This window comes from Cetorhinus maximus, chromosome 16 (assembly GCF_964194155.1).
Source record: "Cetorhinus maximus chromosome 16, sCetMax3.hap1.1, whole genome shotgun sequence".
Lineage (NCBI taxonomy): Eukaryota > Metazoa > Chordata > Chondrichthyes > Lamniformes > Cetorhinidae > Cetorhinus > Cetorhinus maximus.
In genome coordinates this window covers 71,218,203-71,230,907 of record NC_135894.1, presented here as the reverse complement: position 1 = coordinate 71,230,907, position 12,705 = coordinate 71,218,203, and the positions used below count along the sequence as shown (strand labels likewise).

Here is a 12,705-nt window from a genome sequence, read left to right as displayed (position 1 = left end):
GTTTATATGATGCTTCAGCCAGCATTGTGAAGGACCACAATGGGAGTAGTCCTGTGGAAAAAAGCTGGTATCAAAACAATCTGGAGACCCGACCCATCTGGTTTGGATTTTCTACTTCTGCTGGTCCATATGACTTTCAATCCTTTCACTTTAGTGAACAATACAGAGTGGAAAATCTCAGCCAACTATGACCAATTTTCCTTCGTATTGTGCCACATATACACTTAATTTCAATGGTAACACTGTGAAAAAAGAAACTGAGACCCATAGTGCGTGATTTCCACTCCTTTTGTGCTTCTTGTGCAATTCTAGTTGCAAGTCAGGCAAGGGCAAAGCCACATGCGCGGGTGACAATTTTATCATGACTTGCCTGGTGGGAAACCAACAGAATCAAATGGATATAGATCCCAGCTGATATTACTCTCCATTGACATCAATGGAGAGTAAAATCTGATGGGATGTAAAACAAGCTTTACTCTCGAATCAGTCAGTTTCCCAACTGGCGACTTAGGGGAAAAATGTCCCTTTGGAGCATCAAAGCATCTGTCACACTTAAAATGACAGAAAATAACTTTTCTCTTTACACATGTTGCTTGATCTGCTATGTAATTTCAGTGTTTTCGACTTTGTTTGTTATGTCTAAAGCATTTGTAGTTTAGCTTTTTAAGTGTTAAACAAATCCTACAGCTGGCCCATCTAGGTTCCATCGTGAATTTGGGTGTCAAAGAATATAAGGTGGCTGAAACACTTGTGTTATGCCCCCTCTCCCTCTTGTTAGTTACTGCCTTCACCTTTAAAAGCAGAATCATACACTGTCTAGTTGCCATTGGTAGCATGGTGTCTCTTTACAATGATATGCCAGGTTGGGTGCTGCAGGTATTGAGAAGTAAAAACTGTGCAATTTGCAGGTGCTAATCTTAGGAGTTGGCAATTGTTCATCCTCTGCAGCCTTTTACTGAAAGAGATGGTACTGGCTGAGGGAGGTGCTGGTAGTGCATTGTGCAGTGTCATAGGCACCCATGAAAAGGTGGAGAGTAAGCAAAGGAATACATGAGCAAAAAAGGAAAGCTTATAGTTGGTATGGTGCATTAAAATGATCTGCTGTTGCTGGTTTCTACCTTGCTGCTCCTGGTGAGGTCCATTATTGTCTCCTGGCATTGTAACTACCATTTGGACACTGTTACTGGTATTAATGCTGTTCGCCACCTCCTGCAATGCTCTCCACACCACGCAGATAGGGAAATAAATAGTACATTCGCCCTAAGATTCACTTCCTGCAGCAAGATATAATACTGTCATCATTAATGCAGGGGACCCTCATGTTTCCTGCACTGCTATCAGAAATCTTGATAAATTACCAAAAGATCAGTGGCCTTTAAGTTTCTGGAGGCCTTTAAGGCCCATAGCAGTAGATTCGTTTCCCAACCCTTTTTGGGCATGTACCAAACCCAAGTAGTATAGATACCTAGTACACAACATGTAAATGGCCTGAACCCAAATGGATCAGATTTATTAGAGTTGGACATATTTAGTCAGTGCTCGAATAGAAAGATCAGCCGTATATGTATATATATTTTAAAAATGCCTTTTCCCACATTGAGAAGTTATCCCTCTTTCATTTGTTTCCTGTATATATTACAACACTGTAACTCCTGCTGCTGACTGGAAAGGCATCAGGAACAGTTGTGCCGCGCACTTGGCCAACACTTCATTAGAAGGCATCTGGATTTAGCACCTACGGGACTAGTTATTGCTGCCGGCACTGACACTACTTTCTCATTACCATTTTCACCCCTTACTGTCATGGTTTGCTATCCTGGTCTTCATTTTGAGGCATACTTTTAGGGTGTAGCATGCAAGCAAAACTGTAACTCCTGTATCGCTGTAACAGCATCTACACATGTGCAGGAAGTGTGTCCCTAGTGTTACAGCACAAATAAACACAACCATTTTACAATGAGCTCTCAATCTTTGGAATATTGACACTTGAGCACACAAAATGGGAAAAGGAAAATAATGTAACATGTTTTATATTACACATTAAATATTTTTGCTCTTTTTTAAGACAGATTAAATAAAACTGAGAGTGAAACCATCACAATTACTTGCGGCAATTTCTCCAAAAATGATCAGAATTTGACAATTACATGGAGGTTTAGGAAAACAGAAGTCTCCCCATTTGTGATGAAATGTGGATCAGTCCACCAGTATGGTGATGTATGCTCAAGTTGTAAGATGAGCCAATCAGAAAAGTTAAACAACACGCCATGTTCATTCCTTGAACTGCAGCATGTAACTTCGGAAGATGCAGGAGAATATATCTGTGAAATCAAAACCAGAGATACAATGCAAGTATTCACCTACATTTTAAGAATAGGTAAGCTGTCAATAATTATGTGCTTACAGAATAAAATTTGATAAACTATACTTTACCCTTTGATTGAACTAAAGCACCTGTGTTTTGTAAAACAGGTCTTCCATGTAAAATAAATGTACTTTCTTAAGCTGCCATCCTTGACCACTCTGGGCCAGAGAGTGGGCAATTTTGAACTGTAGAGCCTGGCTACGAGCTGGGTAGACTATCTAAATTCATTTTGGGTATGAGCATTGCAACAGGCAACTTGAGGAAAGACTTTCATTCTATCAGTCTGTACTGCATTTGAACCCAGCTCCTCAAAAGAAAGGACAACGAGGAAAGTCCTGAAAGCAGACTTTAGGGAGCTAGGAAGGAAATTGAAAAGCAGTACCTCTAAAACAGTAATCTTAGGATTACTCCCAGTCCCACGTGCAAGTGAGTATAGAAACAGGAGACAGAAATACCTGGAAAAACTCAGCAGGTCTGGCAGCATCGGCGGAGAAGAGCACAGTTGACGTTTCGAGTCCTCATGACCCTTCAACAACTAGTTCTGTTGAAGGGTCGTTAGGACTCGAAACGTCAACTGTGCTCTTCTCCGCCGATGCTGCCAGACCTGCTGAGTTTTTCCAGGTATTCCTGTCTCTGTTTTTGTTTTGGATTTCCAGCATCCGCAATTTTTTACTTTTAGAAACAGGATAATTGAGTGAATAAACATGTGGCTGGAAAGCTAGTGTAGGAGGGAGGGCATCAGATTTCTGAGGCATTGGGGCTGTTTCTGGGGAAGGTGAGATCAGTACAACCTGGACAGTTTACACCTGAACAGAACAAAAACAAAAATATCTGGAAAAACACAGCAGGTCTGACAGCATCTGCAGAGAGGGATATAGCTGACGTTTCGAGTCCGTAATACCCTTCATCAGAACTAAGACATATAGAAATTAGATGAAATATAAGCTGGTAGAGGGGGGTGGGTGGGACAGGTAGAGCTCGATAGGGGGCCAATGATAGGTGGAGGCCTAGAAGAGACTGCCAAAGATGTCATAGACAAAAGGGTGTTGATGGTGGTGATATTATCTAAAGGATGTGCTAATGGGGACATTAAGGGTAGAAAGCAGGACGAGCAAGTGGCAGATGGCCCTAGTGGGGGTGGGGTGGGGTGGGGGAAAGGGATCAAAATGAGCTAAAAGGTGGAGATGAAACAATAGATTGAAATAAATTTTAAAATAGGAGGGAAAAGAAAAATATATTTGTAAAAAATTTGTTTTAAATTATTGGAAAAAGGGGGATCGCAAAGGGGGTAGGGATGGAGGAGAGAGGTCATGATCTGAAATTGTTGAACTCAATGTTTTCCTTAGAACGGAGGAGGCGAAAGGGTCTCCAAAATTATGAGGGGCTTAGATAGGGTAGACCGGAAAGATTTGTTTACCCTGGCTGAGGAGTCAATTACTAGGGGCATAGATTCAAGGTGATTGGTAGAAGGATTAGAGGGGACATGAGGAAAAACTTTTTCACTCAGAGGATGGTGGGCATCTGGAATTCACTGCCTAAGTTGGCAGTTGAGTCTGAAGTGCTCAACTCATTTAAAAGGTACCTGGATCTGCATCTGAAGTACTGTAACCTGCAAGGTTGTAGACTAGGTGCTGGAAAGTGTGATTAAAATAAGTGGCTAGTTTCTTTTTTTGACCTGTGCAAACACGATGGGCTGAATGGCCTCTTTCTATGGTTCTAGAAGTGTAAGAATTTAATAATATTGGCATGTTCATATGTAAGTATTACATAGTGCAATTTCATAGTGAAATTCTTACACTTCTAGAACCATAGAAAGAGGCCATTCAGCCCATCGTGTTTGCGTAGGCCAAAAAAAGAAACTAGCCACTTATTTTAATCGCACTTTCCGTCTCCTTTTATTCTTAATTTTCTGGCTCACATATTACATTTACCAAGAGCTTACGAAATCAAGGAAAGCATTACATTTTGACTAGCTCCCTCTGATGGACACATATACAATTACACAATACAGTTTTAAATACAGGTCAAGTATCCTTTATCTGAAACCCCCTGAGCTGACTGAAGTTCGGATTTCAGATAATTTTGGTTTTTGGATATCGCATATAGACTTGCATTACAATAGCCTAAGCCTAGGCTAGCTATAGCCTGAAGCAAATAAAATAACTAGAAAAGTAAGATGTATCACTGTATAATAAATCTAGGCTACGTGTAATGAGTTTCTTTTTGACATGTTCACTACAAAAATTGCAAGGTAAACTGTGCAGATGAACAACTAGACTTCCCATGCTAAAGGTCGATGAGATTCAAAAAAAGTGTTCTTTTTGGATGTGGTCAGTTTTCAAATTTACAGATAAAGGATACTCAAGCTGTACTACACTGCTGAGTTAGAAAGGAAAACTGTGTTCAACAGACCATGAGATACACACACACGAGACCAGTCATCCCAGTGGAGATATATTTTGTTGAATGAAATTGCTGCCTTATATTTTCATCCTCCGTTTTACTATGATCCACCAATTTGAAGCAAACTCGGCTTAGAAACGCCATCTTGTTGATCTGGAGGTCCTTGACTATATCAATATTTTGCATTCCCTCTTCTATTCCGTGTATTGATTGCCCTATGTATGAAGAACATTCTGATGTTCAGTCCTAAATTTGCCTTTTACTCGTTAGATCAATTGTCACCCTAGTTCTACTCTCACAATTTAGTTTGATGCAATTTCCAGATTTTCCTGTTGTACCATTTACAGTGTTATATACCTCAATAAGATCACCTCCCAGTCAACTTCATTCGAGGCAATGTTTCGCCAGTCTTTCCTGTTGTTTCTGACCCAAGGGGCTGGGCATCAGGAGTCTTGGAATCAGCCTCGTGACTTTTCGCAGCACCACCTCCAGTATTTGAATGTCTCTTGCAAGACAGAACTGAACACAGTACTCAAAAAACGGGTTGCTTATGTACAACCAGTGCACTATATCAGAGGATGACTTCTTGTGATTACCATTTGACTGTTTTGGCCCTATAGCCTAGCATTTACCAACTTTATTGATTACTGTTCTGCATTGGTGTGATATGTTATGGCATCCTATGACACCATCCATAGTTATTTCTACATCATAATGAGTGCATACCTCATCCAATTTGTTTCTTTTTGAGTATTATTATAGTTGTCCTCAGTCGCTTCAAGCATTTTTATTAGATTTACAACATCTGCAGTTACTTTTTATTGAACTCCCCTATTTATTGTATTTCTTTAGTTTTAAATTTACAGATGTAATTTGTGTGTGAATTATATGAAGTTCGCTAAAGTGTACTTTGTTCAAATTTCAGACTCAAGAATGCAAGAGAAAAGGCAAAAATATCATTTTGGGGCAATTGCTGCTGTGCTTCTATTGATCTCAGTGATTGCTCTGGTACTTCTAAAACAATTGCCTGATTTGTATCGGTGTTAATAAAGGTAGACTTTTTACAAACAAAACCATAGTAGCATAGATGCAATTAAAGCCATAATGCCAGGTCACTAGTGCACTTAGCCTGCTAAATAAACATGCCTGTTATATACAATTTTTATTGAGTCTTGAAAGCTTACATACAAGACATGGCCTTTTTATAAACAAACTATGCACATGGAAGTAACAGTAAAGAAGAAAGTAAAATACTAAAATTAAATAGATAGAAATAAATATATTTAATAACTTTTATCTTCTTACAGATTGTATTTAACTGATACGAAGTCTGATATTTATATCACACCTTTCCTCTCTAGACGCTAAGAGTCGCGAGGCTGATTCCAAGTTGATACCCATCTCCTTGAGGTCAGAAAACAACAGGAAAGACTGGAGAAACATTGCCTGGAATAAAGTTGGTTGAGAGGTGATCTTATTGAGGTATACAACAAGTAACTGTTTCACTTTAATGGGAGGTGCTACCAACGAATCTGGGAGCTGATCTAAAGCTACATAAATCAGGACAACATCCGTATCTCCGGGATACTGTGGCAAATTTAGTGGGCCTGATAACTGTTCAGCTGCCTAAGTCACAACAAAGTGCTACTTTTTCTCATTTGGTAGATAGAGCTGCTTCAGTGACGTATTACAAGGCTGGCACATGAGAGCCCTGGAGTAAGTCTGTTCACTTCTGCTTGGGATATTCTGCCACTCCACCCCTTTGTGCCTGATTATCCCTTCTACATTTTGCCTCTGAACCCTCTTCTCCAAGCATACAATAGATGAAAACACCATCCTGACTAATAGGAAGTGTGCTGTAATATGCTTTGTTGGAAAATTAGTTAAACTCCAAGGCTCCTTTTTTTGGACTGAAGTGAGACCTGCAAGATTACCTCAACCTATTTTAGTTTCTTCACAGCAATAGTCTATTCCCCAGCCATACAATGCCATTGCAGAACTGTTTATTGATCACATTCAATCAACAATAGACAACCTTATTTCACCCGGACGTCTCCATTTTCATAGTGGGAGACTTCAACCAGTTTAACATTGATCAAATTCTACATGACCTGAACCCCAGTGCAATGCTATGGGATTGTGTTTCACAAGCAATCCTCCTCTCATCAACTTAGACGATGCTGAGACTGTGCAACAAGTGTGCATTAAACTATTAGAAATCTGCATTCAAAGTGATCTTAAATGGGATTGCCAAGTATGTGAAATGATTATGATGGCAAATAGAAGACTTCACATACTACGTCTTCTCAAGCATCGCGACATATCTCAAACTGACCTATTCACTTGTGATTAACAGTTACGTAAGAAACATTGTTGAATATGCAGTGCTGGTTTGGAATGCTGGATTTATCAAAAAGCATGTGAACAAGTTTGAAAGCATTCAGAAATGAGCGCTAAAACTGATCCTAGGGAATGCATACCAAAGCTAGTCTGACACAAACAACTGCATAAGTGTTCCTTTGTTGAAAGGCAGAAAAAGTTCTCATTGGGCTTTGCTGGAAACTCTTGAATCTCACCTTCCATTGCCTCTATCTCTTGCCACAACCACACAAAAGTAAGTGTGCAATCAAATTGAGAAAAGACACCATTCCACAAATGAGATATAGAACAAATAGAGTGCGAAACAACCCAATCATAAAACTCATAAATAATATGTAAATGATTGAGAATTTAATGAACTCAACCTGACAACATATGATCTATGATTTTAATACAAAATGTAGAGTATTGTAGACCTTCCATTTTTATTCTGTAAATTAAGATCTGCATTCTGCAATTTATTGCAATTATTTGTATACTGAAATGTTCAAATTTTGACAATCCTTTATTATTTTATACTTTTTATTTTAATGTTTGTCTTGTTATACATTATTATTGCTTGTTTTATTTGTACCATTGGTTAGATACACTGTTCAGTTTAGAGCCATCGGAATCATTTTGTTCAGTAACATTCCTTCTGGCTATCTGGTCACTTTAAATCTTGAAGTCACAGATTGAATTGTTTGGATTCAGATTCATGCATTTTTCAGAAAGGTGTCAAGCCATTCAATTGAAATACCCTACGTGACTGACAATCCAAGAATCTTTTTAAAGTAATAGATTTGATTGATAACTCTATTTAAGGTGAAAATGCATTGGGTCTGTAAGAGGGGTGGTGCCATTCAATGACTGTGTTTGTACAGTTCTGTACCCCAAAGCCTCCAATTATGGGCTTATACTTGGTTGCCTACAGAGAGTTTGGCAGAGTGACTGAAACCAGCAGGGGCTAACCAAAGGGTTCCATGGCTGCACAAGTTAAGTAACTGTAATAAATGTTCTGTGAATTCCTGGGTCTCATTACATTTACTGACATTTGGTAAGAAATGGCAAAGTAGTAAAAAATGCAAGATCCACATATATGCTAGCAGTCTGGTAGAACCCACTATTAATACTACAGCCTACAGCTTATTCCCCAATCCACCTTCATTGAACTAGGAAAATTAAGCTTCTAATCATTTTCTGCTATAACAATTTTAATGTTGTTATATTATATCAAGACCTGTGCTAGATTTATAGGAGAATTTTAACATAGAAGACAGTGTCTTGGTTCAGGTGCAGGCTTGTGTTGGGGGGATGGGGGGGGGAAGGGGAAGGTGTAAAAATCAGGGTAAAACAGCAAGTTAGGAACCCAGTTCCAACCCGCTACCTTGATTTTTCACTCGACTGTGTTAGGCTGCATGCGGCCAACTCCCTCAGAAGAGGCAACTTGCCAATTAAAGATATTAACAATTAGTGATATTTACAGGTTTTTGAATTTAACGTCTGATCCATGGGCTTCCTGAAACTTTCCGCTGAAAGCAAGATTATAACATGGTAGCAAACGAGGGAGTCAATTCATTTCATGGAAATGTAATAAATATTCCATACTCACAGCTGCTTTCTTATCTGCTAGTGGGAAAGCATGTTTACAGTAATTTTATTGAATGTACTTAATACACTTTGAAGTTTTGTTCTATATCATCAGGATAGGTGATGTTTTGGTTACCTTAAATTTACTAGTGACTGTTAAAGTCACCAACACCTTCAGCCTTTTTTCCTTGGGTCATTCTGTTGAAGACATATTCAGGATATCTAAATTTGCATGCCAAAAGTGCAGAAGACAGGTAACTGAGGGACAGCAATTAAATTAACATTGTCTGTGATGATGTTAGTTAGAATGAGCAGGTGCTCGAGTTTGCAGCTCTGGATAATTTCCCACATCTACAGGGCCAACTGCACATGGCAAATCAGAACACCCCCAGATCGCACAGGAGTATTCATCAACCACAAAGGCTTTCACTCCATCAATGTGCAACTGATGTCCAACCATAAAAAAAGATAGTTCTGCAATGTTGTGCAGAGTGCAGTAACCAGGGCCATTCTAGCGATCCTTACTGGCGCATATTGAAGGGTGGCTCTAGACCTGTCTAGGCACTTGAAGTGCATCTTTAACTTGCGAATGACTTGTTTGACCACTGACCTGGTGGTCATATACCATTCATTGTAGCACTGATGTGCTTCATTGTCTGAGTTCTGCAAAGAATATCAGCCAAGGTTTCAATGGTTATGCTTTGTCTCATAGAAGTCACCCCTTAAGTGTGCTTGTAAGTCTGAAGATGTCAGGGAGCTGGGACTAGCACAGGATGAAACCATCATGCATAGTTATGAATAACTATTATGACATAACGTTCAGCCAATGGAATGAGTTTCAAGGAAAGACATGAAATTTCATCGGGGTGACAGAGTGGGCATGATGTATGAACAGATCGGATGTGAGGAAGTACATAGCCAGAGGATGGATGGGCATGAAAGGTGAGAAGGGCTTGAACAATGCATTTGCAGCTTTGAGATTAGCGAACATTTCCCCGAAAGCTTAAACACCAGCCTTCTGAGAAGAAAACAAAGTTTGAGCATATATGTGTGGTATGAATCATAGTTTGCATTCAATTTTAAGCATATTTTTAATTTGAAAAGGTTTATTTTCTCAAGGGGGAAAGGAAGAAAAGTAAAAGTGTAATACAATTGTGTGGCTGTACACAATGAATTGAAAATGAGACAACATCTCTAGAGATGACACCATAGATTAAAACACTATCAAAATTCATTACAAAGGTGAACAGGAAGCAAACAAGTGACAGGAATGTGCAAGGCAAATTATTGCTATGTATTTGTGGTAAGATAATGTTGGTTACTTTGAACCCAAAACCTGCAAGTTTTTTTTAAATTTTAGAGTAGTGCTTTCCCAATTTGGTGAGGGACATTCATAAAAACATTGAAAAGCATATAAAATTTTAATATATTTACATTGCGCATAAGCTGATCAATAACATGATTAAGTTATTTTTTATGATTAAGATAAAATGGATTGCTGCCAGAATAATTATAGCTGTGATGCATTTGGCATCGGAATTCAGGACAGTAGTATGAAGACAGAATTGCATGTACTATCAATATAATTTTGAAAATTCAAGTTTTGTATTCTTCTCACTGGGACACAGCTATCATCCAATGTCAAAGTAATATCTACTCAAAAGATACAGTACTAACCCAAATAGTACATGTCTTGACCTGAACTATCTATACAATTAGTCAGTTTACAAAGGGTGTAATATGCTACATGTTGAGTCTGATAATGCAGTCAGAAATAGTTTTGAATTATTACACTAAATTTAAACACCGCAATATCATTAAGTTCTTGCCAGTGAATGTGCTCAAAACAGTTCAATTCAGCACTTTGGCAATATCAAATACTCACTTCTGAAGCAAATTTTTAAAAATATTATTGATATTTAATGGTTACAAATTCTTATTTAAAAGTAATTTGTAGTTTTAATCCCAAAGGGGAGATATATAATGCATCAGATGCAAGGATTACAAACAAACAAAGTCAATCCCCATTTCTCTCAACAATAAAATCCCAAGAAACAAGGTTACAGACTGAGATTTACTGTATTTGATTGTAGTTTGCTACTACTCAGGCTGTGAATCATTGCTATCATCTGAGAGTGTTTGTTGAGTTCATCCTGTTGGGCTTGGACCAGGGCTTCTTTTTGTTGCAATCGTGCTTCTACCTGGGACTTTTGCATTTCTAGAGATGACAACTGCAGGGCAAGACACAAAATGAACATCCATATCAGGCAGGACTGTGGAACAACAAATTTATTCATGTAAAACAAACTAATTTCTAGATATCTGTTGCTGAACATAAATACTTTCCTTATTCAGAAAGCAAATAACCAAAAATGATACAGAATGGTTTCAAGTGCAAAGCTCTGAGATGCAGAGAGATCTGGGTGTCCTAGTGCATGAATTATAAAAGGTTACGCAGGTAATAGAGAGGAATATGCAAGGAGATGCAATATTAGAGAGGAATACCAGAGTGCACAAAATACTGGGAGGGACAGATAGCACTGGTATAGAGAATAGTAAGTTAATAATAGGTGAAGTCAGGATGACGTGGAAAGTTACAATCTAAATCAGGGTTACTATATATGTTTGTGAATTCACGGAAAATAGTAAATAAGATTGGGGAATTATAAGTGCAGATTGCTATGCGGAAATACGATGTTGCAGAGATAACAGAGGCCTGGCTCAAGGAAGGGCAGAACTGGGTGTTAAATATTCCTGGGTACAAGGTATTCAGGAAAGACAGGAACAGAAGGAAAGGAGGAGGGATGGCAGTATTGGTTAAGGAGAGCATTGCAGTGCTGGAGAAAGAGAATGTCCCAGAGGGTTCAAGGACAGAATCAATTTGGCTAGTGCTAAAGAACAAAACAAGAGTGCAATTACATTGCTCGGTGTAGTCTTTAGACTGCCAACCAGTGAGAAGGATGTAGAAGAAATCAACAGGGAAATTGCAGAGAGATGCAAGCATTATAGAGTAGTTATAATGGGGGATTTCAATTACTCCAATGTAGACTGGGACAGTGGTAGTGTAAAGGGCGGAGGGGGGCAAAAGTTCCTAACTTGTGTTCAGGAAAATTTTCTACAGCAGTATGTGTCCAATCCAACAAGAAAAGACACACTATTAGACCTGGTTCTTGGAAATGAGGTGGGCCAAGTAGATCAAGTGTCAGTGGGGGAACATTTAGGATCAGTGATCATTGTAATGTACGTTTTCAGATGATCGAAAAAGACGCTAGGCAATCCAGAGTAAGAATACTTAATTGGACGAGAGCCGATTTTGATGGGAAAGAACGGAACTGGGCCAGATAGACTGGAATGAAAGATTGGCTGTAGCTGAACAATGGGCTACCTTCAAAACAGAATTGGTTCAGGCAGTCTAGGTATATTCCATTGAAATGGAAAGGTAGGGCAAACAAATCCAGAGCTCCCTGGAAGAAAAAGGAGATAGAAATTAAGAAGAAAAAGCGTGCTTATGACAGGTGTAAGGTAGAAAATACAATTGAGAACCAAGAGGAATAAAGAAGGTTCAGAGGCGAGGTGAAAAAGCATAGAGAAGAGAAGAGGGATTGTAAGAAAAGACTGGCAGCCAACATGAAGGGGAATCTCAAAGTCTTCTATAAGCATATAAATAGTTAAAGGGCAGTAAAAGGAGGACTAGGGCCGATTAGGGACCTAAAGGGGAATTTACACATGGCTGAGGTATTAAATGAATACTTTGTATCCTTCTTTACCAAGGAGGTAGATGCTACCTTGGCCATGGTGACAGGCAAGGAAACACTGTCACCAGAAGGGTTCAAAATTGATAAGGAGGAAGTGTTAAATAGGCAGTCAGTACTTAAAGTTGACAAGGCGCTGGGACCGGATGAGATGCATCCAAGGATATTGAATGAAGAGAGAGCAGAAATTGCAGGGGCACTGGCTATAATTTTTCAGTCTTCCCTAGGCTCAGGGGA

The 12,705-nt window shown here is 38.9% G+C and overlaps 2 protein-coding genes across 5 annotated transcripts in view; one reads left to right on the top strand and one right to left on the bottom strand.

Annotated features, from left to right (window-relative positions):
- Positions 1-5,815, top strand: part of LOC144692016 (V-set domain-containing T-cell activation inhibitor 1-like) — a 52,506-nt gene extending 46,691 nt beyond the window's left edge. The window contains exons 5-6 of the mRNA XM_078560574.1: positions 2,066-2,377; positions 5,694-5,815. Of these exons, the coding sequence (XP_078416700.1) occupies positions 2,066-2,377; positions 5,694-5,815 (434 nt within the window). The remainder of the gene's footprint in view (positions 1-2,065; positions 2,378-5,693) is intronic.
- A 3,989-nt stretch (positions 5,816-9,804) lies between these two features.
- Positions 9,805-12,705, bottom strand: part of cip2a (cellular inhibitor of PP2A) — a 66,269-nt gene continuing 63,368 nt past the window's right edge. For all 4 annotated transcript variants that reach the window (XM_078560025.1, XM_078560027.1, XM_078560026.1 and 1 more), the window contains exon 22: positions 9,805-10,947. In XM_078560025.1, the coding sequence (XP_078416151.1) occupies positions 10,777-10,947 (171 nt within the window). In that variant the 3' untranslated portion in view covers positions 9,805-10,776. The remainder of the gene's footprint in view (positions 10,948-12,705) is intronic.